Genomic DNA, 26001 nt, shown 5'->3' with positions numbered 1-26001 from the left:
CATTTCCATAGAATGTGGGAGCCTTGGGGAACTAATGCAGATATGCTAATGCTCATGCTGCTTGTGTGCTATGAGTAGTAAAATTCTTTGATTGTGACCTAGGAATCTCTTGTCTTTTGCTAGAATCCATGAAATAGTATAAAAGGCAAACTTATTAGCTTGTAAGTAGAGTAAAATCATTTCCCCAGCATGACAGAAGCCATATATAGGATTAGGTTAATACATTTTTTTCTTTTTGTGAATCTTAGGCAATAATCCTTGGTTCATGACACACTATCAACATTGGTCCATGGGGGTTGTTTTTTCTTATTTAAGCAAACAATTTATGTGTGTGTGTGTATATATATATATTTACAGTAACATAAATATTTTCATTTTTTCCCCTTTCTGTAGACGTATTTCTCATTCCTAAATTTTCTTCGGTTTTCATGCTCTTTCAGTTTTTCAGATTGGATTTTTATGTTGTTTTTTTTTTAAAGAAATCACTAATAGATTTCTTTTCTACTTTTGTTGTTCTTCCAATCTATTGCCTTTTGCATTCATATAATATGAATTTGCTGCTTTTGCTTTTGGTTAAGCTAAACGCTTGGTTTATTTTACTTTTCTTCTTTTCAGTCATAACACATTTAGGGCATCAGAGTTGTCTTTCTTTACTGTGTGATATCCTCATTGTCCCGTTTTCATAAAAAAATAAAAACCCTCCTTAATAGTAGTTTTTTATTTCTTTCTTGGGAAAAGGGGGAGAAAATTACACTCATTTAGGATGGCCATGATTGCTGTCATTTTCTCCCAAATATATAAATCACATTTTAGCATAATATCTGTCAAGTTTGGGGGCAGATGGGTCTTTGAACAAGCAGGTAGGGAAGAGACGAAGAATCTTTCTGCCTTTCCTTTTGACTAGTACGTTGTTGTCTTTCAGGTGGTAAGGTATTATGTTTTAAGCAATAAGGCTGACCATTAGTTATGATTCTAAGTTAGACTGTGTAGATTTTATGGTTAATGGGTTTTGCTCCCAAATTATGGTATAAGGTTATTATTGGTTTTCAGCTTCATTAAGAGTAGTTGTCTTTTTCTGTGTCTCTAAAAATATTGGAGATTCTGGAAATGTAGTGTTAGAGACTGCCCTCCAAATGCCACTTCAAATCAGCATGACTCTCTTTTATTGTGACTTTAAACTTTTTGTCCAAAATAGAAAGCTGTATTTTTAAAGTAAAAAAAAAATTATATGTAGTCATTATAAAAGAATTCAAATACTTCAGAGAAATGCAAAGTAGAAAGGGAAAATGACCCATAATTCTGTGAACAGTTTGGTATAGTCTTTTCTTTTTTAATGCATATATTCACATGTCAAATATATTCTTTTCTATAACCAACATGGAATTGTGCTATAAAGGATGTCTTAGAACCTTCCCCCACTAAATTATACATCCTTACATGCCTTACATATAAATAAATGTAAGTATAGCTATGCTTTGTCATTATGAAGCAGGACCCATGTATATTGTGTTTCCACCAGACATATAGTAGATGCTCAAAAATATTTATCAAATGAATGATACCATAGTCAAATGAACAAGTATGTTTAATTTTCCTACCCCTTATGATGGATATAAGTATTTTACGTTTGTCTTCTGTTATAAACACTGTCTACTTGAATGTCCTTGTAAATATATCTTTATATGGTTATCTTGACATTGTCTTAGATAAATTTCTACAACTAGAATCACTAGGTAAATAAGTGTATGCATTTAAAATTGATACATACTCCAGAATTGTTCTTCAGAAAGCTGCTTATGTTTTACATTCCATTTCTAATGTTTTCACCAGTGCTAATTTGTATTTTTTCCCCTTATAATCTTAGTCAATTCAATAAGTGAAAATATCTATTTTTAAATGTAATCTATTCAATTTTTAAAGGCTGTTTTTCACTCCTACCCAGTAATTCTCTATGAGCATAGGGTAATTTTTTTTACCTATGCTACATGCAAGCAGTTCCTGAATTAATCATAGAACAGACTTTGAAAGGTAATTGTATATGGGTGTAACAAGGTGCCCTCTGTTAGAGACTCATGAACAAATGGTGGATGAGCCCTTACCTTTGTCTCTGGAAAATGTATTCCATCTCTTCTAGTTTTTTGTTTTATATTCAACCTCAAGATTTATCTACTAGCATTGTTTCTGATGCAGCCTTTCCAATTGCCAACAATGGTAAAGTATTTGAAAATGTCTTTTAGACATGCTAAAATGTAAGATACCCCGTATAAATCACTAAATGTACTTCTACAGCACGAATTTGATAAAAATAATTTTTTTAAGGATAATCCATTTGACTTAGTGCCATGTGAGTTCCAAGGTATCAGTTAAAATTAATGAGAATGATTTTAATAATTTCATGTAGTTGGATTCTTTTTTACTACTCTTTTCAAATGTGAAATATGATTTTAGTGTTCTTTTTACATTTATTAATAGGATCCTATGAAGAATGGCAACTAATTCACTCTCTTGTTTTGCACATTCATGTCTCTTCATCTGTTGGAGAAGAGATTAATAGTGAAGTTAGGTCTTATTTTAGGCTGATAAAATTCTTTTTGTTTTATGTTCCAAATGTCCAAACATTGGCAGTAATATTTTAAAAATCATTTCTCGTGTTAAATATTAACAAATCAAATGAGAGTGGATGAATTTGTAAAGCTTTTATACTTCAAAAAAGTTTGTTAAAATAAAAAAGTGTATGAGTGTGCATACGTACTATACGCGCCAAACAGTAAACCACCGTAAAGATGCTTAAATTGATGTAATTTTACAAACCTGAAATAAACACGGTACTCCATACTGATGTCAAGAAATGTCACAAACTTTAAGCCAAATGATTAATTAGAGGAAAGTTTTCATTGTTTTGTTGGTCAATAAGATTTATTGAGCATTTGAGTGATTTTGATTTAAAATAAATTAAGTCAGTAATCAGGAACGCTAGATTTTTGGCCCTTTTTTAAATGAAAGTTAATTTATCTCCATTGACAAGCCTTATTCTATAATAATTAAACAAAATAGAAATTTGAATTTCTCTATAAGATATAATCTATATATGTGCATTTTCCAGCCATATCAGAAAACTGAATAATTAGTTATCTTATTTACCATAGAAAAAATGTCAAAGAAAGTTGTCTCTAAATAAGTTTATCATGAATATTATAGCAATATTTTTCTATAGAATAACAAACAGTAGTTATCACAAAAGATTTTACCACGTTTTATTTAGCTCAAATAAGTAATGGAATATTATTTTTGATATTTAAAATTACATTATACTTTTTGGTAAAAAGACTCAATTTCCATTTTAAATTTTGGTTTTGAGAACTTTCATCCTTACTATATACAGGTTAACATGCTAACTATTGTGGGAGAATTAAAAAATGTAAAGAAAATATTATCTACTTCTGTCTACAAAATAATTTTCTTTACGTACAAAACAATATAATAAACATATAATAAGATATGACAAACATGCTGTAAAATTTTATAGTTATATCTCAATAAATAAAAAAGAATCCTATACACATCTGGTATATGAAACCTGAGAGAATCAATAGAAAGTGACTTAAAAATTTCAGTATGTTCATCTACTATGAGTGCAGAATTTGTCCCTTTAAATTTTTTGATTCATTTTTATGTTAACTTACACCAAAAGGACATGTTCCCAATGTATTGAGTTTAAACATTAAAAATTAGAAAATACAGCATGTACATAGAGCAAATTATAAGATTCCCTTTTACTCTAGACTTCCAGAACTTCTCCTCAGAGGCAACCAGTGCTATCAAGTTCTTGCATATCCTTCTAGAAATAGTCAAGGTATATATGATCATAATTACACAGGTAAACACCCCATACTTTTGTCATAAATGGTGATATACCATGCAACATTTGGTTCCTTCCTTTTTTCCCTGCACACTATTCTTGATGGATATTTTAGATAAGTGGAGGCTGGTGAGAGTGAGAGAAAAATAATCACTTCTTGAGCACCAAGTATGTGCTTTATGCTGTGCTAGATGATTTGCAGGTCGTGTTGGTAAATCCACAGGACACTCGTAGGAGGTAGCTGGAACTCCTCCTCTTGAACAGATGAAGAGATAGGCCCAAGAGAGATCAGGTCGCTTGCCTAGGTTTCACAAAGCTACTAAATAGTTAAGCTAGAACTTGACTCCAGTTTTGCCTGATTTCAAAACCCACAGTCTTTTCACCAGCCTGCTGTAGGAGTGTTATTTATGCCCTTCTTTCCTCTTTCCTATTCTCAGTTTTTGTTATTTGAAGGTAGTAAATGACTGAAAGATTGTAGAGATCTGACTTCATTAAATAAAAGGTTATTTCTCAACACCTTTGTTATTTTTAACTTCATTATTTCATGTTTTTCTTTCTGCCTAGGTAAATTGTTTAAAGATGTGGGCTTAGGAATTCCATAGACATGAGTTGAAATTCTGGCTTTTGTTGATCAATTATGAGGTAGACTCAGGTAAACTTAAAACAAAAAGAAGTTTATTCGGAGTTTGTTAGGACTGCAGCCTGGGAAGCACAGATTTAAGTAACACTTGAATTGTGTTCCAGCCATTGAGGAGAGAAGGGAGGTTTTATAGTCGTGGCTAACGAAGGTAAAGAAAGAAAAGAGAAAGAATGTCCTTTTTTTTTTTTTTTTTTGGCAGGGAAGATTGGCCCTGGGCTAACATCTGTTGCCAGTCTTCCTCCTTTTATTTTTCTCTTCAAAGCCCTAGTACATAGTTGTATATCCTAGTAGTAAGTCGTTCTAGTTCATTTATGTGGGATGCTGCCATAGCGTGGCTTAATGAGCAGTGTGTAGGTCTGCACCAAGGATCCAAACCAGTGAACCCTGGGCCACTGAAGCAAAGTGCGTGAACTTAACCAATGTCTTTTAACAAATTCCAGGCTCAAGGTAATCATCAGGGTGAGGGTCAGTTGAAACAAACCATTAAACTTAGGAATGTGGGAGATGACTGACAGGAAAGGAGTCTCTGTCCTGGTGATCTTATCTTCCTTGACAAGACTTGCAGATGCATTTCAGGCATACTAAATGCTTGAATTCAAGAGTTCATCCTGAAGGGGGAATTTGTTCCTCTCCTCTTCATGGCCACCTGCCTCCATTTTAGTGCCTAACATGAGAGAGTCTTATCTTTTTTCAATTCCTCACTTTCTGTTTCATCTTCTCTGGGATATTTCACTTGTCTGAGCCTCAGGATCCTCAAAAGTTTTAGTAAATGATAGTAACTATCTAAAGGAATTGTTGTGAGGATAGATTTTACTAATATGTGCAAAGAATCTAGCACAATGCCTGGTAAATAAGGTGTTGAAGTCTGTTAATGATGAGAGGGCCAGGCCACAGGACTGCTTGGTTTCTTTGCTTATCCCTGAGGATTTAGTGAATTGTTACTCTTATTAAGTACTGATAATCTTTGTACGGTATAATGTTTTTGTTTTGTTTTTTAAATATTTGGAACCCATTTTCAGGACATGTGAACTGTAATGAAAAATTATATTTTTCTAATTGGAGAAATTATGTAGTTTATTTCATTGAAAAGTATATTGCCATTGTATGTTATTATTTAAAGATAGTGAACCTTGTTGGGAAATAAAGAATTTTTAGTACTCAATTTTGGGTTAACCAAATTTATTTCTTGTCTGTCATTTAATAGAAGTTGTGTGTACAAAATCACCACAAGAAATTTAAATTCTTTTTCTGTGATTATTCATATATATATATATATATATATATATGTTCCTGTAAGTTGTTTGATAAGCAGAAATTATAAAGTGTCTTGGTATGTTTCTCACCTGCTCTTTACTTTCAATTCTTTTAAAAGTTTGTGTTTTGTTTTCATTTTAGGCCCAGACCTTATCTGTTTAAAGGAGATCATAAATTTCCCACAAGCAAAGAGAACTTACCAGTGATTATTCTCTATGCAGAAATGGGTACCAGGGCATTTGGTAAATTTCACACAGTATTGTCTGAAAAAGCTCAAAATGGGGAAATTCTGTATGTTCTGCGGCATTATATTCAGGTACAGGTTTGTTTTATCCAAGAGTATTTTGGCTATAAAAAATACATTTTATGATAGTTTTCTTACTATATTTTACGTAATAATTTCCACCAGAACAGTTATTTAAAAGATTTTTAAAAGTTAACAGAACTATCAAATGTGAACTTTGTCTGGAAAAATATATTGGAATTCTGTGTATTTCTGGGGGTATCATGTTTATATTCCTTTCCCTTATCATATATCCGGAACAGATTTAAAACTTGGATGAACAACAAAACCTTACTGCAATCACATGTATATAATATTCGCTAGAATTCATAAATACAGTTATTTTTAATGAAAATATACCCTGATGAGAAAATCTGATATACTGATATATTGATATACTGATATATTACTTGATATACTTAGAGTATATATTAAAGTGCTGAGCATGGTATAGGAATTATACCTATTTCTTTGGATAGCTCTTAACTCTATTTCTTTGGATAGCTGACCACTTTCTTGTTCAAGTTTCTGGTCAAATGTGTTTTATTATCGCTGACTCTCCCAACCTCACATTACTGTCTCACTCTATCACATTATACTGTTTTAATGACTTCATAGCACTTATTACTATATCTCAAATTTTATTTCTTTAACACCTCCCCCCACCCCCCAACGCCACCAATTCTCACACATGCACACTAGAATATAATGGCCCTTAGAGGAAGGACTTTGCTTCTTTTACTGCTATATTCCCAATGTGGAAAGCGTCTTTTAATATGCATTTCCCAAAATATTAGTGATTAGCATATTAATGTTTAAAGTAATAAAAGTATTATAAATATACTTATCAATTGCCTATCCATAGCCTTTGCTTGATTTTATTTTGGATTTTTGGTTTTTTTCTCATTGACAGACTTTTAAAAGTATATTCTGAATACTAATCTTTTCTTCCAAACTTTGCAAACATCTTCTAGTGTATTTCTGGTCTTCTGGTATTAAAAAACAACTTTTTGACATCTTTTGTTCAGCCCAAATTTATCCAACTTTTCTTAATGGTTTCCTTCATGATGTCATAAAGACATTCTCCTATATTTTCTTGTGAGAATTAAAATGCTATTTATGTTTTGGTCTCTAATCCATCTGGAGTGTATTTTAATATACTGTGAGGTAGAGAGATAATTTTAGTTTTTCCATATGGAGAAACCATGGTCCCCACGTAATTCGTTGAACAGTTGACTCTATTCTGTGCCATCATATACCAAGTTTTCATATAGGCATGTATGTTTTTAGACTCTGTTCTGTTCCAATAATACATGTCTTTATTGTACAAAAATAAAACATCATTTTAATTTCAGTAGCTTTAAAATCTAAAGCAATCTTGAGAAAGAAGGACAAGACTGGAGGCAGCACACTGCCTGATTTCAAACTATGTTACAAAGCTATAGTGATCAAGACAGTGTGGTATTGATATAAAAATAGATGCATAGATCAATGAAACAGAACAGAGAGCCGAGAAATAAACCCATGCATGTGTGATCAACTAATATTTGTCAAGGGAGCCAAGAATACTCAGGAATAGATATTCTCATCAATAAATTGATGCCGGAAAGGCTGGATAACCACATATAAAAGAATGAAACTGGACCCCTGTCTTACACAGCTCACAAAAATTAACTCAAAATGGATTAAAGACTTAAATGTAAAATCTGAGACCATGAAACTACTAGAAGAAAACCTAGGGAAAGCACTCCTTGACATTAGTCTTCGCAGTGATTTTTGGATCTGACACCAAAAACAAAGATAAACAAGTTAGGGGTACATCAAACTAAAAAACCTTTGCACAGCAAAGAAAACCGTCAGCAAAATGAAAAGGCAGCCTATGGAATGGGAGAAAATATTTGTAATTCATATATCTGATGAGGGGTTAATATCTAAACTGTATAAAGAACTCATACAACTAACTAGCAAAAAAACAATCTGATTAAAAAATGGGCAAAGGACCTGAATAGACCTTTTTTTTATTGAGTTCGTAATAGTTTGCATCAATGTGAGATTTCAGTTGTATATTATTTCTTGACTGTCACCACATAGGTGCTCCCCTTCACCCCGTGCCCACTCCTCATCCCCCTTCCCCTGGTAACCGCTGAACTGTTTTCTTTGTCCCTGTGTCTGTTCATAATCCACATATGAGTGAAATCATCTGGTGTTTGTCTTTCTCAGTCTGGCTTATTTCGCTTAGCATAATTCTCTCCAGGTCCTTCTATGTTGTTGCAAATGGGATGATTTGGTCTTTTTATGGCTAAGTAGTATTTCATTGTATATGTATACCACATCTTCTTTATCCCATCATCAGTCAGTGGGTAATTGGATTGTTTCCATATCTTGGCTATTGTGAATAGTGCTGCAATGAACATAGGGGTACATATGCTACTTTGGATTGTTGATTTCAAGTTGTTTGGGTAGATGCCTAGTAGTAGGATAGCTGAGTCATATGGTAGTTCTATTTTTAGTTTTTTGAGGAATCTCCATACTGTTTTCCATAGTGGCTGCACCAGTTTGCATTCCCACCAGCAGTGTATGAGGGTTCCCTTTTCTCCACACCCTCTCCAACATTTGTTATTTTTAGTCTTAGTGATTATAGCCATTTTAACAGGAATAAGGTGGTATCTTAGGGTAGTTTTGATTTGCATTTCCCTGATGATTAGTGATGTTGAACATCTTTTCATGTGTTTATGGCCATCTGTATATGTCCTTTGGAAAAATGTTCATCTCCTCTGCCCATTTTTTGATCAGATTGTTTTATTATTGTTCAGTTGTGTGAGTTCCTCATATATTATGGAGATTAACCCCTTGTCAGATATATGATTTAGAAATATTTTCTCCCAGTTGGTGGGTTGTCTCTTTGTTTTAATCCTAGTTTCTTTTGCCTTGCAGAAGCTCTTTAGTCTGATGAACTACCACTTGTTTATTTTTTCTTTTGTTTCCCTCGTCTGAGAAGACCTGGTAGTCACAAAGGTCCTTTTAAGTTCGGTGTCAAAGAGTATATTACCTATGTTATCTTCCAGGAGTTTTATGGTTTCAGGACTTAGCTTCAAGTCTTTGATCCATTTTGAGTTTATTTTTGTTTATGGCGTGAGATAATGGTCTACATCATTCTTTTGCGTGTGGCTGTCCAGTTTTCCAACACCATTTATTGAAGAGACTATCATTTCTCCATTGTATGTTCTTGGCACCTTTGTCGAAGATTAGCTGTCTGTGGATTTGCGGTTTTATTTCTGGGCTTTCAGTTCTGGTCAGTTGATCTGTGTGCCTGTTTTTGTACCGGTACCCTGCCTGTTTGATCACTATGGCTTTCTAGTACATTTTGAAGTCAGGGATTGTGATGCCTCTAGCTTTGTTATTTTCTCTCAGAATTTCTTTAGCAATTTGGCGTCTTCGGTTGCCCCATATGAATTTTAGGATTCTTTGTTCTATTTCCATGAAGAATGTCACTGGGATTTTGATTGGGATTGCATTGAATCTGTAGATTGCTTTGGGTAGTATGGATATTTTAACTGTTTATTCTTTCAATCCTTGTGCATGGAATCTCCATCTCTTTATGTCATTATCAGTTTCTTTCAGTAATGTCTTATAGTTTTCATCATATTAAGTCCTTCACCTCCTTGGTTAAATTTATTCCTAGGTACTTTATTCTTTTAGTTGCGATTGTACTGGAATTGTATTCTTGAGTTCTCTTTCTGTAAGTTCGTTATTAGAGTATGGAAAAGAAACTGATTTTTGTAAGTTGATTTTGTAGCCTACAACTTTACTGTAGAGGTTAATTATTTCTAATGGTTTTCTAATAGATTCTTTAGGGTTTTCTATCTATAAGATCATGTCGTCTGCAAACAGGGAGAGTTTCACTTCTTCACTCCCTGTTATGATTCGTTTTATTCCTTTCTCTTGCCTAATTGCTCTAGCCAAAACCTCCAGTACTACATTGAATAAGAGTGGTGATAGTGGGCATCCTTGTCTTGTTCCTGTTTTCAGAGGTCTGGCATTTAGTTTTTGCCCATTGAGTATGATCTTGGCTGTGGGTTTGTCATATATGGCCTTTATTTTGTTGAGGTAATTTCCTTCTATCACCATTTTGTTGCGTTTTTCTCATAAATGGCTGTTGGATCTTTTCAAATGCTCTCTCTGCATCTATTGAGATGATCATGTGCTTTTTATTCCTCCATTTGTTGATGGTGGTGTATCACACTGATTGATTTGCAGATGTTGAACCATCCCTGTGTCCCTGGTATAAATCCCACTTGATCATGACATACGATCTTTTTAACGTATTGCTGAATTCGGGTTCCCAAAATTTTGTTGAAGATTTTTGTATCTATTTTTGAGTAGACATTTTTTCAAAAGAGGCATACAGATGGCCAACAGGTACACGAAAAGGTGCTCGACATCACTAATCATCATCAGAGAAATGTAAATCAAAACCACAATGAGATACCACCTCACACCTGTTAGAATGACTGTTATCAAAAAGACAAGAGATAACAGGTGTTGGCAAGGATGTGGAGAAGAGGGGACCCTTATATAATGTTGGTGGGAATGTAAATTGGTGCAGCCACTATGGACAACGGTATGGAGGTTCCTCAAAAAGTTAAAAATGGAACTTTCATGGGGCTGGCCCCGTGGCCGAGTGGTTAAGTTCGCGCGCTCCGCTGCAAGCGGCCCAGTGTTTCGTTGGTTCGAATCCTGGGCGCGGACATGGCACTGCTCATCAAACCACGCTGAGGCAGCGTCCCACATGCCACAACTAGAAGGACCCACAACCAAGAATATACAACTATGTACCAGGGGGCTTTGGGGAGAAAAAGGAAAAAATAAAATCTTTAAAAAAAAAAAAAAAAAAAAAAAATGGAACTTTCATGTGATCCAGCAATTCTACTTCTGGGTATATATCCCAAGGAAATGAATCACTATGTGGAAAAGATATCTGCACTCCATGTTCATTGCAGCATTAACTTACAGTAGCCACGATATGGGAACAACCTAAGCGTCCATCAGTGGATGAGTGGATAAAGAAAATGTGGTATGTGTTTGTGTGTATATATATATAATGGAATGTTAGTCAACCTTTAAAAAGAAGGAAATCCTGCTGTTTGCAACACCATGGATAGATCTTGAGGGCATTATGCTAAGTGAAATAAGTCAGACAGAGAAAAACAAATACCATATGATCTCGCTTATATGTAGAATCTGAAAAAACCAAGCTCATAGAAACAGAACAGATTGGTGGTTGCAAGGGGTGGAGGGGATGATGGGTGAAAGTGGTCAAAAGGTACAAACTTCCAGTTATGAGATAAGTTCTAGGGGTGTTGTAGTACAGCATGGTGACTATAGTTAACAATATGTATTGTATGTTTAAAAATTGCTGAGAGAGTAGATCTTTAAAATTCTCATCAAAGAAAAAAACCTGTGACTGTGAGGTATAGATATTAACTAAACTGATTGTGGTAATTATTTCATAGTATATACATATATCAAATCATTATGTTGTACACCTTACACTAACATAAGGTTATATGTCAGTTATATTATAATAGGAATGGAAGTGGGAGATGGAAGTATATGTTTATCTTTTTAAAAGATGCCCCCTAAGTGATTCTAATATGCACCGCCAGGCGGTACACTCATCTGTGGAGAATCAGTGTTCCAAGTTATTCTTTGGAGAATGTGACCATTAAATATACTTCTGTGAAAACATACTAGCCAACTGTCTGGGTGCTTTGTAGCATCAAATTTTAACCTTCTATTTAATGAGTGACCTATTTTACATTAAAAATAGTTATATTTTAAATCTAGTCAACATGTAATTTTAATAAAAATGGACTTATTTATGCTACCTTTTGAACAGATCCCTTTTTGTGGGGAAAGAAGAAATAGAAAAATGAAGGAAGATTCTTCTCACCAGTTGATTTGGCTTATTAGCATTTTTGGTTTGCAAATCTAAACTTACTAAACTATAATTCAAATTTTATATTAATACATTTTCAAATGGGGAAAGTAAATATGAATTTAATAAACACTTATCTTTATTGCTGAGGAGCTTATAATATCCAGAACTGATAATGAAAATTGGTTATATGAAATTGCATTTCTTTTATGAACTATAACAAGATATGTGGACTTAGAGCTTCGATTTGCTTAGCCAACTGATTGTCTTTTGAGGGATAGTCAAAATGTATTTTTAAATTGAGCTGTTTGAAATTGAAAACTCTTTAAAAATTTTTCAACTTTGTCAGATTACTATAATTATAAACCACCTAGTTGGCTTATGCTATCTTTCATTATAGCATGTGCCTGAGAAATTAGCAAATTAAATTTTAGCGTGGGCAGCAATGTTAAACACTTGTCTGCATATCTGAAACTAATTCTTACATCATCTTATTTGGAAATAGAGCAGTCCAGGAATAGTTACTCTGGTTGTATGCTTACTTTTAAGGCTGGGGGAGAAGTTTAGGGTGGATAGAAGAGAATAAGAAGAGTGATACGCTATTAAGGTTCTCCTTCCCTCCCATCTTACCTCTTCCTCTGTCATATTTGGGATTGCACAACTACCCCTGCGCGAATCTGAGTTAAACAAAAATATGTGACGTCTTCGAGGGAGCTTGCTGCACAGTAGGTTAAACTAGTTTCCTAACCTGTGAAAGAATACGCCAAGTGATAATGATGGTAGCACAACTGGTAAGAATTTCAATCTGGAAGCTAGAAAGAACCTTAGACATCTTCTAAAATGTTATGTATATTCATCCAGGTTGCTTACCTTTTGAAAAAACCTGGTGACTTCTCTTCCTTGGTGGGGTAATCTCTAGAAGTACATTTTATATTTCCCTTTTACAGAAAGGGGGAAATTATGTACCAAAATTCTGATCATAAATACCACAGACAACTCAGTTTTAGGCAATTGTTGCCTTTCATTGCAAGAAGAGATTTTAATTTGTGGCACTTGGTATATTTTAATCATTGAGAAAGTTGAAGAAAAATTTAATCAGGTTGTTCAGGCAGTGGGTTTTTTGTGTCCATTACCTCTACTTTCCAGTATTTGCTTTTGGCAACACTCTAGTTGTCCTACATCTATGCTGGGTTAGCAAATCTTGTGTAGTTCCCCAAAAGGAGTACGGTTTTATTGAAACTTGATTGTATTGGATCCTCTTTTAATTAACACATGGGAGAGACGGGAAGATTATCATTTATAACAGAAAAAAATTAGATATGTCTTCATTGTAAAAGACTAAAACAGTAGAGTCATGACAGAGTTTTTAGAAAGTAAACAAGTTATCATTGACCAATTTCTGGCTCCCTGATAGACCATCTAGAGAAAGTATAAATATCCCCCAAATAATATTTCCCAGTGATTAAAAAACTTCGACATTAGTACTTTATCCTAATGTCCTAATGCACTGTCATACCGAATTTAAAAGATGTTTCACTAAATATTTTCTCTTTTTTAAAAATTAATGTGTTTGAACAGAAACCAGTCTCACAGAAAATGTACTTATCTGGCTATGGTGTGGAACTGGCGATTAAGAGTACAGAATACAAAGCATTGGATGATACCCAAGTTAAAAGTAAGTTTTCTCTCTATACTTGAGTAGAATGAAAATTTGGAGACTTACATACTTTGTTTTTAAAAAATTTAGTGTCTACAATCTTAGGTATGTTAATTTGAGGCTGGAGAATTTAATTTGAAGTTTGAAATTTAGTTTTAAACTGAAAAATACATTTCATATTGTGCTCTCAAAAACTTCTTTAAAAAATGAAAATAGCATGTTATTTTGCTTATACTCAGTGGCTTCCCAACGATTTAAACAACATATAAAAAATGATAATATATGTAAGGTACACTGAGGCCATAGGTGAGGCTGCTTGTGGTGGAGGTGGCTGGCCCAGGAGCTCAGAATGGCTCATGATGCGCCCAGCCAGCCCTGAGTGGGAGGTCAGCTGTCTAAGGGGATCAGGACCTCAGTAAACCTGAAATGCATTGGTAACATACTGCCTTAGGAAGCTTTGTCTCCGCTATTTATATATAATGAAGTTAGGATGATGATGTTGTGGTGTTGGGTTTTTTTTTTTGGGATGAGAGAGGCCTGTGAATTGTTTGTTTTAGATAAGGTAAATTGGTTAGATTTGTTATCTGCAAACCAATTATCTGTCTCTAGTTCTATATACTAAATGCATACTTTCAGACTGAACTTCTTAGGATGAAAATCCAACTTTGTGACTTCACTGTTAAAATCCCTTAGTAGCCACTAAGTAGCAAAGAAAGCTTTTCACACTCTGCCCTCTTTCCACCTTATCACTCTCCCTCAGCCCTCTCTTATTTGTACCCTCTGGTCCTGCAACAGTAAACTACTATCCAGAATAATTTTCCCTTCTCTGGTTACCTCCATGTTTGGCTCCATGCTAAGTCTTTATGACCTCTGTAGAGTACTTTCATCTCTTTAGTGTATGCTGTTCCTTCTGCCTGAGACCTTCTTCCTCCTCCCTACTCTTTCATTTCCTCTAAGGCCTCCTCATGACATGTATATCAGTCAGTACCTCTGAGATGGCTGCCTGTCTTCCTGCTCTGTCAGAGGATGGTTTTCCCTTTTCTATATCCCATGCATTGTGTGCTTTCTTTCAGAAAAGTTTCACACACTCTATGAAAATTGTCTGCTGTCTCTCTCCTTTTCCACCAAGTGGAGTTTGTGTCTGTTTCTCCTCTCTTTCTGGTGTTGATCCCGGCAGGCATCAGGCGTCATAGAAGGCAGTAAGTGAATGTGTGCCTGAGGGATGAATGAAAGGGAGGAAAAGGAAGACGAGATCACAGCACCCTGGGTTTCAGTTGTGGTCTTAGAGGTCAGATCTGCAGGAGGGCAGGAAGAGAGGCGAGAAGGAGACTTGATGAGCTCTGGTGCAGTCTGAGGGAGAGCAGCCCAGGCTCTAGGAGGCCACAGATTCTTACAGTCCCAAAGTACCCTTTGCCTAGACCACTCACCGCACTGTATGTATAGTTATTTGATAAGTAAAGGAAAAGGGAAAGGGAAGGAAAATGAATATAAACTATTCTGTCCTTATTCTTTGAGGCCATGAGTTTTGTGTCTTTCTGAAGATTTCTTGATTATCTTTAAAGGTGTTGAAAATATTTTGTTTTCAAAATATTTGTTAGGGTGTGGATCTCTTGCCTGCCGTAAGAGCTGAACCCAATATTGGTTGCAGGCCTTGTGGTTTATCATTCTGATTATAAAATAGAACTTGACTAGGAAATTGTCTATAGAGCCTTTATTATGGTTGTTAAATATTTAATGCTCAAGCCCGTTTAAAAAGAGAAAGCATACTCAGGAATACGGCGTGTGTACATGCATGTGTCATTAAGCTGATATATGAAGGAAAAACAAGGCAAGCCACATGGACTTTGATTTCATTTTGAGCTCTAATTTTTGATCGTGTATTCCTTTCCCAGTCTAAAAATGTTTTTGTCTTGTTTTTGTTTCCAAAATACAGCTGTGACTAATGCCTCCGTAGAAGATGAGGTTGAAACAAAAGAAGTTCAGGGATTTCTCTTTGGGAAACTAAAGTAGGTCTGAATGGAAATAAAATTTTATTACTGTACTCTTAAGTTTATCCTTAAAGGAATTAATCCAATATGCTGTGAAGGTATATGTTTCTCATTTTTAAAATATATATGTTGTTTTTATTACAAAAGTAAGTCACAGTTACTGCAAAAAGCACAAAATTGAAAATAGTCACTAGTTCCACAAGATGATGAGTATGATTAGAAAAAAGGAATTGAAAATGATCAAAGTTATCTCTGGCAAAAAACTAAAACAAAACTTTATAGATTCTGTTACAGATCTAATCAGTTACAGAAATCATGGTTAATATTGGATCTTTAGCATGAAAAAATCAAAATTTTTATGCCTCAAAAGAAGATAAGATATTTATTTACTTAAATTTCTGTGCCACAGGTTACTATATTAGAAACCTTTTAGCATCTGGTCTTAATTTCATATACTTGTATAAGTAACCTTTCAAAAATTAAAGTTGTGCCCCTTTTTTTTTTCCTGCGTCACTGGTTGAAGACAAGGAATAGGATGGTGAGTGCTCTCTGAATACTCATGAAAAGAGATCATTAGAGTTTTGTGTGTGCTTTCCTTTATTTACAAGAAGGGAAAGTTTGCCATTCCATTACAAAGACTAAATTAATTCAAAGTAAAAGACTGTTTCTATTAATATTTTTAGCTCTTATTCAGTATTACAAGTATTTATAAAGGTCGCTAAGGTCAGGTCTCCTGGTGAGTAGATAAGGGTACAGAGTGAGGGGAGCATCTTTGGAGACTCTGCTACTTTATGCTGATGATTGAGTTTTATTCCTAAAGTATTTTGGCCAAGCGGCACATTAGTGGGCTTAAAAAGTTAATGCATCATGCACACAGATTTATTCTAAGTAAAGTTTTTATTTAGTGGATAACAATACATTTTTATTGCATTTTCAGTTGTGTTGCAACAACTTGGAATCTGTAGTTTTATTTATTTATTATTTTTTTTAAGCCAATTTCTTCTCCCCCGTCTTTTTTTTTTTTTTTTTTTTGCCTTAAAGATTGGCACCTGAGCTAGCAACTGTTGCCAGTCATCTTTTTTTTTTTCCCTTCTCCCCCAAGGCCCCAGTATGTAGTTGTATATTCTAGTTGTGAGTGCCTCTGGTTGTGCTATGTGGGACGTGGCCTCAGCATGGCCTGTTGAGCAGTGCCGTGTCCGTGCCTAGCATCTGAACTGGCGAAACCCCAGGCCGCTGAAGCAGAGTGTGTGAACTAAACCACTCGGCCACGGGGCTGGCCCCCTTATTCTGTTTTAAACATAACTTTTTATGGGAATAAATTACTCATCCAAAAAGCCTTTGGAACCCTAGAATGTTAGTTTTTTAAAGGAGGAAATACTCAAAGTTAGTTTTTATACAATTACTCAATTGATTTAGGCAAAAACTCTTTGCTTTGAGGTATTGTATGAATAATGTATTTTTACCTGCATTACATAAATAATTTTAGCAGAAAAAATTATCATTAAGCTTTTGATTAAATATGAAAAGCAATATAATAGCTCTTATAAACTTAATGTAATGTAACTTAATGTAAGTATTTTACATTACTCTGTAATGTAAAATATTGAGAAAGGAGAAGTCAATTTAATTCATAGTGAACTTCTTTTTGGAAGAAATTCTATTGCTTTTTTACTATATGAGCAGTTATAGTCTTGATTGATTTTCAAAATGTGGTCCCATGTTGTAATAAAATTGCAGGATATTGAGTAGAGTATGTATTTATTGTTAAATACAAGATTAATGCATTTCTGTGTGTATGTTCTGTGTATTTATTTTTCATTTCACTTTTTAAAATCTTCTCTTTGCTGTTGAAAATATGTGTTTTATAAGTTTTTCTGCTGGCTAGATAAGATTTTTCACAAAAGAATTCTATTTATTTATTTATTTTCATGAGGAAGACTGTCCCTGAGCTAACGTCTCTTGCCAATCTTCCTCTCTTTTCTTGAGGAAGGTGGTCACTGAGCTAACGTCTGTGGCAATTTTCCTCTATTTTGTAAGTGGGAAGCCACCACAGCATGGCTTGATGAGTAGTATATAGGTTTGCACCTGGGATCTGAACCCGTGAACCCCAGGCTGCCGAAACGGAGTGTGTGAACTTAACCATGACACCACTGGGCCAGTCCCAAGAATTCTGTCTTTTTAAATCTGAAATGGCACTATACTTTGATTTCAAGAGAGAAGAAAGAAGATTATTTAGATTATATGTACAGTAAAATGTCATTCTAGTACATTAATATTTGGCACTCTCTAAAAGATGTCTAGATGTGTTTTAACATTAGGCAAAATTGACCTTATTTAAGGTTCTTATAAGTTTCCAAGTTGGAACTTTTCAGAAATAGAGTAAATTCTAAGATTGTATAGAAGCATCAATGTCTTTCATTATAAAATAGCTTTTGTTTTAAATTATGAAAGCAGTACTTCTAATTTATAAAATTTTAAAATAAAAAGTATGTAACGTAAAAACTAATAATTCTGCCCTCGTGCTTGGATTCCTTATAGGTAACGTTAGCATGTTAACAATTGAGAGTACATCCCTCTAGATTTTGGTTTGGTTTGGTTTGGTTTGGTTTTATATATTGACCAAAAGTAGACATATATCTCCCTCATCATTTTTAAGTTCTGTGGATGTAGCTGCATCGCAGTTTATTATTATCTTAGTTTGTGTCTATTTGGAAGAGTCAATTTAAAAAATATACTGCTTGTATAATGATTTGTATTAGGTGATAATAATTAACATTACTTAATATTCTAATGCAGAGAGAGATATTCACATCTTAGAGATAATCTGACCGCATTCCAAAAATACCTGATTGAGAGTAATAAAGAAATGATTCCTTTGAAAGTGTGGGAACTACAAGGTATAGTATTTTGGTCTACTTTAACACAGCATTTTGATAACTGATCTCTGTTTTGTTAAGCTTTTATATAACATGATATAACTTATTTCATAGACAAAATAATTATTAATGTGAATAATATGTTATTACATTACTTTTTGTGGAAATATATTTAATTAAAAGGTTATCCATCAAACACATCATATTTTTGTAAGACTTAAAATTATATGAAGGATAGTTATATATTATCTAATCATTTTTAAAGTATACATGATTTATCTTAGACGTTCATCTCAAGTATTAAATCACATTTCAGAGAATCTATAACACTGGTTAAAAATCCTGAGTAGTAGGTCGGGAGAAATCAGGACTAAACCTTAGTTTTCTTCTCTTTAAAATTTTGATCTTAATAGACCATTGCAGGTTTCAATGTTAACTTAGCTTCTGTGCTAACATCCTATAGGCAAATATTTTGTGACCAAAATTTGGTTTGAATTAAACTCTTAAGTCCTTTTCAGTTTGTAATTTTCTTTTTTATTATTTTTAATTTTTAATAGGTCATGGAAACGTCATTTTTTGGGTAATCCGTAACTTTTGTCCCATCTCATCAACTTTTTTTTAATGTAGCAGCTTATTGAAATATAATTGACATATTATACAAGATACCCACTTAAAGTGTACCATTCAATGAATTTTAGTATATTTTCAGAATTCTTTAACTGTAACTGCAGTCAATTTTAGAGTATTTTCATCACCCCAGAAGGAAACTAACATACCCATTAACAGTCATACCCTATTTCTCCCCAACTCCTCCGTGTGGAGGCAAGCAGCAATCTACCTTTTCTTCAAAATGTTCTCAAAGGGACTCATAATTTAGAAAATTGTAAGTGATAGGGTGCTTTTGAAGGCTTGTAAACAGAGATCAAAGATAGCCAGCTTAGTTTTAATTAACTTCTTTAGTGTCTGTGTAAGATATATTTGAATGGACTGGAAACAGGAAAATTAGTTAAGACATCATTGAAATAACGTCATGAGAGTTTGAACTATGTGGTAGAAGGCGTAGAAGAGAAGGCTGGATTTGGCAAATATTTAGGAGATAAAAGGAATCAAAGATGACTTCAAGATTTCCAGCTTTGACCCTAAGTAGAGATAATATAAAACGTGTCAGGTCGTTTTAAGGTTGAATATGGGCCCCAGAAATAATGAGACCAGCATTAAAAAGATTGACTTAAACTGATTGTGACACATCCAGATGACGAGGTCCAGTGGTGGAGTGAATGTAAAGTCCTTAAGCCAAAAGGAGAGGATTTACAAAGCTGAAAATCTTAGCATAAAGGTTGTAAGAGGAGAGGGTGCTAACTGAAGTGGTAGAGTGACCGAGTCGGTGCACGGGGCAGAGTGCTGTGGTGCTCGGCCACGTGTGGAAAGTAGAGCCGTAAAGAAGACACGGTGGAAAGGTAAGAAATGGAAGAGTGCGTTGTGGAAGCTGAAGGAAATAGATTTTCAAGAAAGAGAAAGTGATCAGTACTTTTTGTTTTGATTGATTCAACAAATATTTATTGAATGTCTGCTAGGTGTCAGTCATGTCCCTATAGCCTTAGTTTTATAATTTTTGCTTGAGACCTACAGTAGGAAGTATATTTTGTTATCAAGACCCATACTGTGCATAATATGTGAATACATAGATATGCTCAAAACCAAAAGCTTCAGCATACAGTATTTATGTTTACTACATTTTATTCACTCTGGCAAAACTTTTTTTATTCTACCCTATTTCATTAGAAAATGTATTTCCTATTAATCTGATTTCACTACTAAATGGGTTCCACCTGACATTTTGAAAAATACTAGATTCTGAAGATGAAATGATGAGCTAAAACAGATACGTTGTTTCTTCTAAGGGTCTTAGATAAACATAAATAATTTTAAAAACCAGTGTTTAGAGCTAAACATCTAATAGTGGGGACATGTCCTGATTCCAAATAACGAAAATACGAGGTAGAACATTAAAAAGAAAAGAACAGTGTAAAAATTACCATTGTAAATGCTGCAGAGGAAAGTACATGGTGTATGAAGGGTACATGCCAGGAAGATCTGAACCTGTTGGGGTGGCGGGGAGGGAAGGAAATAGAAAGGGAAGGCTTCCTCAAGAAATGCTGTTTAATTGGACCTGGCCCCATGGCAGAGTGGTTAAGTTCATGCACTCTGCTTTGGCAACCCAGGGTTTCACCGGTTTGGATCCTGGGTGTGGACCTAGTACCACTCATCAAGCCATGCTGAGGTGGCGTCTCACATAGCAGAACTGGAAGGACCTACAACTAGAATATACAACTATGTACTGGGGCTTTGGGCAGAAGAAGGGGAAAAAAAAAGTGATGTCTCAAATAGCGGGATCTCCTTTTTTGAGACTGAATAATATTCTTTTCTTTATCCATCATCTGTCAACAGACCCGTAGGTTGTTTTCTTTTTTTTTCTTTTAAAGATTGGCACCTGAGCTAACAAATGTTGCCAATCTTTTTTTTTTCTGCTTTATCTCCTCAAACCCCCCTGTACATAGTTGTATATCTTAGTTGCAGGTCCTTCTAGTTGTGGGATGTGGGACGCCACCTCAATGTGGCCTGACGAGCGGTGCCATGTCCGCGCCCAGGATCCGAACCCTAGGCCGCCACAGCGGAGCGCGCGAACTTAACTACTCGGCCACGGAGCCGGCCCCAGGTTGTTTTCATACCTTGACTGATTGCATTAGTCTCATTACTTTGTCAAGAGTCAGAAAAGATTTTAAAACTGAATTCTTTCATTACCTAATAGTGAAGCATACTGTTTCTCTTTAACATTTCACTAAAGGTGGAATCTTAGCTTAGCAAATACTAGTAAAACAACCAGTCTGCAGTGACAAGGCTAGTTTTGTTTCCATATTCTCAGTGTGAAGTGGTGGATCAACTTGGAGTCAAAGCTTAGAAAAAGATGTTCTTAGGGTAGTCTCCGTGGGATGGTAGAATCTAACAGACCAGGGTTCCAACTTCAGCTCTATATCACTTTCTAGCAGAGTAACTGTAAACAGAATTTCCTCAATATATCCCAGCACGTTTCCAGCCCCCAGCACTCCTTGTCTCATTCCTGTTTTCAGGGGGATGGTGTTCAGTTTTTGCCCATTGAGTATGATGTTGGCTATGGGTTTGTCATATATGGCCTTTATTATGTTGAGGTAGTTTCCTTCTGTGCCCATTTTCTTCAGAGTTTTTATCATAAATGGCTGTTGGATCTTGTCAAATGCTTTCTCTGCATCTATTGAGATGATCGTGTGGTTTTTATTCCTCAGTTTGTTGATGTGGTGTATCATGTTGATTGATTTGCAGATGTTGAACCATCCCTGTGTCCCTGGTATGAATCCCACCTGATCATGATGTATGATCCTTTTGATGAATTGCTGAATTCTGGTTGCCAAAATTTTGTTTAGAATTTTTGCATCTATGTTCCTCTGTGATATTGGCCTGTAGTTCTCTTTTTTTCGTGGTGTCCTCGTCAGGTTTTGGTATCAGCATGATGTTGGCCTCATAGAATGTGTTAGGAAGTGTTCCATCTTCCCTAATTTTTTGGAATAGCTTGAAAAGGATAGGTATTAAATCCTCTCTGAAAGTTTGGTAGAATTCCCCAGGAAAGCCATCTGGTCCTGGGGTTTTATTCTTTGGGATGTTTTTGATTGCTGTTTCAATCTCTTTCCTTGTAATTGGTCTGTTCAAATTGTCTGCCTCTTCTTGAGTGAGCTTTGGGAGATTGTAGGAGTCCAAGAACTTATCCATTTCCTCTAGGTTATCCATTCTGTTGGCATATAGTTTTTCGTAGTATTCTCTTATAATCCGTTGTATTTCTGCAGAGTCTGTTGTTATTTCTCCTCTGCCATTTCTGATTTTGTTTATTTGTGCTTTCTCCCTTTTTTTCTTTGTAAGTCTGGCTAGTGGTTTGTCAATTTTATTTATCTTCTCAAAAAACCAGCTCTTTGTTTCATTGATCCTTTCTACTGCCTTTTTCGTTTCAATAGTATTTATTTCTGCTCTGATTTTTATTATTTCTCTCCTGCTGACTTTGGGCTTTGTTCTTCTTTCTCTAATTCAGTTAGGTGTAGTTTAAGATTGCTTATTTGGGATTTTTCTTGTTTGTTAAGATATGCCTGTATTGCGATGAATTTTCCTCTTAATACAGCTTTTGCTGTATCCCATATGAGTTGGTATAGCATGCTATCATTTTCATTTGTTTCCAGGTATTTTTTGATTTCTTCTTTAATTTCTTCAGTGATCCATTGCTTGTTCAGTAGTGTGTTGTTTAGTCTCCACATCTTTGTGTCTTTCTCAGCTTTTTTCTTGTAATTAATTTCTAGCCTTATAGCACTATGATCAGAGAAGATGCTTGTTATTATTTCAATTTTTTTAAATTTGTAGAGGCTTGCCTTGTTTCCCAACATATGGTCTATCCTTGAGAATGTCCCATGTGCACTTGAGAAGAATGGGTATTCAGCTCCTTCAGGGTGGAGTGATCTATATATGTCTATTAAGTCCAATTGTTTTAGTTTTTCATTCAGCTCCACTATTTCCTTGTTGATTTTCTGTCTGGATGATCTGTCCATTGATGTGAGTGGGGTGTTGAGGTCCCCTACTATTATTGTGTTGTTTTTAACATCTTCCTTTAGGTCTGTTAATAGTTGCTTTATGAATCTTTGTGCTCCTGTGTTGGGTGCATAGATATTTATAAGCGTTATTTCTTCTTGATGAAGTGTCCCTTTGATCATTATATATTGTTCCTCTGTGTCTCTCTTTACCTGTCCTATTTTGAAATCCACTTGGTCTCATATGAGAATTGCAACACCTGCCTTTTTTTTCCTTGCTATTTGCTTGAAGTATTGTCCTCCACCCCTCCACCCTGAGCCTGTGTTTGTTCTTGGGGCTGAGTTGTGTTTCTTGGAGGCAACAAATTGTTGGATCTTGTTCTTTAATCCATTTGCCACTCTGTGTCTTTTTATTGGAGAGTTCAATCCATTTACATTGAGAGTGATTATTGATGCATGTGGACTTAATGCTGACAATCTGTCACTCATTATCTTGTTTTCCTGCATTTCTTTTCCTGTGTGCTTTAGACTACCCTTTTAATACTGCACTTTCTTATGCTGGGTTTCTTAGATTTTTCCTTATTTATGATTTGTGACTCTGTTCTGTATTTTATTTTAGTGTCTATCCTGAAGTTTGTATTTAGAATCTCGTGTATAATATAGTTTATTCTCTGGTGGTCTCTTACTTACTTGGCCTAGACTGATTTAGACCCTTTGCTCTTCCCCTCCTAAATAATTATTTTCATGTCTTATTCCAACTCGTGTTATGAATTTGTATTAGAGTGATAAGATCGCCCTTGTTTTGGTGGTTTCCTTACCTTTACCCTAATGCTATAATTGAATATTTGCTATCCTGTTCTGGTTCTATCCGTCGGTCTCCCTAGTCTGTGGATTGTGACCCCTTTCTTTCTTTTTTCTTTTTTCAGGTATGAGAGCCTTTTTGAGGATTTCTTGTAGTGGAGGGCTTTTAGTTACAAATTCCCTTAACTTTTGTTTGTCTGGAAAAGATTTAGTTTATCCCTCATATCTGAAGGAAATTCTTGCCGGATAGAGTATTCTTGGCTGAAGATTTTTATCTTTTAAAGCTTTGAATATGTCACTCCATTCTCTCCTAGCTTGTGAGGTTTCTGTAGAGAAATCTGCTGAAAGTCTGATAGGGGCTCCTTTGTAGGTTATTCTCTGCCTTTTTTTTTACTTCCCTGAGTATTCTCTCTTTATCTTTCCTTCTTGCCAATTGTACTACTATGTGCCTTGCAGTAGGTCTTTTTACATTGACAAATCTAGGAGATCTGAAAGCTTCCTCTACACACATTTCTCCGTCAATCCCTAGATTTGGGAAGTTCTCTTCAATAATTTCGTTAAGCACACTTTCTGCCCCATTTTCCTTTTCCACGTTCTCAGGAATTCCTATGATCCTTAAGTTCTTACTCCTCATTGAATCCACTGTCTCTTCGGGATTTTCCTTGTTTTTTTTTAATTCTTAGTTCTCTTTCTTCCTCTGTCTGGAGCCATTCAGCCTGTCTATCTTCAATTATGTTAATTTGCTCTTCTCTGGTGTCTACACGGGCATTCAGGGAATCCATGTTCTGTTTTATCTGGTCCATTGTGTTTTTCATCTCTAGTAATTCTGTTTGATTCTTCTTTATGATTTCAATCTCTTTTGTGAAGTAACTCCAGAACTCATTGGCTTATTCCTCTATCTTTCTCTCTACCTCATTGAGTTTTTTTATTATAGCTGCTCTGAACTTATTATCACTTAGTTTACCTAATTCCAAGTCCTCAGGACTTAATTCTATGTTTTTATTGTTTTCCTTCTGGTCTGGGGCTTTTATAAATTGCTGGATGGTAGAGGAGCGGTTTTTTCACATGGTGGTAGAATTCGGTTGCAGTTACAGCCTGTTGCCACTAGATGGGGGTCAAGAGCTGTGTGTCCTGAGCTCTCTGCCTTGGGGCAAGATGGCTGCATCCACTGGCTTTGCCGGGAGGGAGGGGCTGCTATTCTCGCACTCCGATCTGGATTCAGATCAGTTCTGTTCTCTGGTCTCCCGAGGCCCTGGGTTTATGGGGTCCCCGAGCACGGAAGCTTCCCCCGGTCAGCGGATCTCCACTGAATCAGCAGCAGGAGTCCTGGATGATCCCCGGTCGCGTTGCCCCTCCCCCGCTCCTTCCCAACCTGCGCAGCAGCGATCGCAGACTCTAGGGGAGGGAGCGACGTTCTCTCCTACCGTTCCATCGCCTCCGAAGGTGTAAAGCTAGGTTTATGATCTCCGCCTTCTTGGTATTGTAGGTCTCTAATGTGGTGACATTAGATTCATTCTCTGAAATTCAGTTTTTCCAATTCTTTGTTGTATTTTGGAGGGGAGAGAATCCCAGGTCAGCTCAGCCTGCCATTTTGCTCCGCCCCCTGTTATTCTTTTTATTAAAGCTTCTTGTTGCATGTTTTATTTAACCTGAGTATAGAAAAATAGTTTTGCATCAGCATTTCTTTTTATATTTATTTATATATATATATACATCTTTTTGAAGTTAAACTGTAATTTTTGGAAAACAAATAATAGGTGTTAAATGATAGTTTCTCATTCATAAAAATGGAAAGCTTACCTTAATTGGATGTAAGTGAAAGCTTTCCATTTAAAACTTTTGAAAAATGCTAAATATAAGAGTAAGAATGTTATCGTGTCTGTATATGAATATTATGGCAAGAGGGGTTGAGTAAATTATATAAATTACATGAACATGTCTATAAAGTTCCGACATTATAATAACTTCCTTAATGATATTTTTTTCTTACAGATCTTAGTTTTCAAGCAGCTTCTCAAATAATGTCCACTCCAGTTTATGATGCCATAAAATTAATGAAAGACATCTCGCAGAACTTCCCCCTAAAAGCCAGGTATACTAAAGT

At 35.2% G+C, this 26001-nt stretch overlaps 1 protein-coding gene across 3 annotated transcripts in view; it reads left to right on the top strand.

Annotated features, from left to right (window-relative positions):
• The window catches only part of UGGT2 (UDP-glucose glycoprotein glucosyltransferase 2), a 184716-nt gene that overhangs the window by 23566 nt on the left and 135149 nt on the right, over positions 1–26001 (top strand). For all 3 annotated transcript variants that reach the window (XM_070579077.1, XM_070579078.1, XM_070579079.1), the window contains exons 5-9: positions 5895–6069; positions 13553–13649; positions 15565–15637; positions 18416–18516; positions 25890–25989. In XM_070579077.1, coding sequence (XP_070435178.1) covers positions 5895–6069; positions 13553–13649; positions 15565–15637; positions 18416–18516; positions 25890–25989 — 546 coding nt within the window. The remainder of the gene's footprint in view (positions 1–5894; positions 6070–13552; positions 13650–15564; positions 15638–18415; positions 18517–25889; positions 25990–26001) is intronic.

This window comes from Equus przewalskii, chromosome 16 (assembly GCF_037783145.1).
Source record: "Equus przewalskii isolate Varuska chromosome 16, EquPr2, whole genome shotgun sequence".
Classification (NCBI taxonomy): Eukaryota; Metazoa; Chordata; class Mammalia; order Perissodactyla; family Equidae; genus Equus; species Equus przewalskii.
Note: the sequence above shows the minus strand (reverse complement) of the source record. Positions and strands in the feature narration are given on the sequence as shown.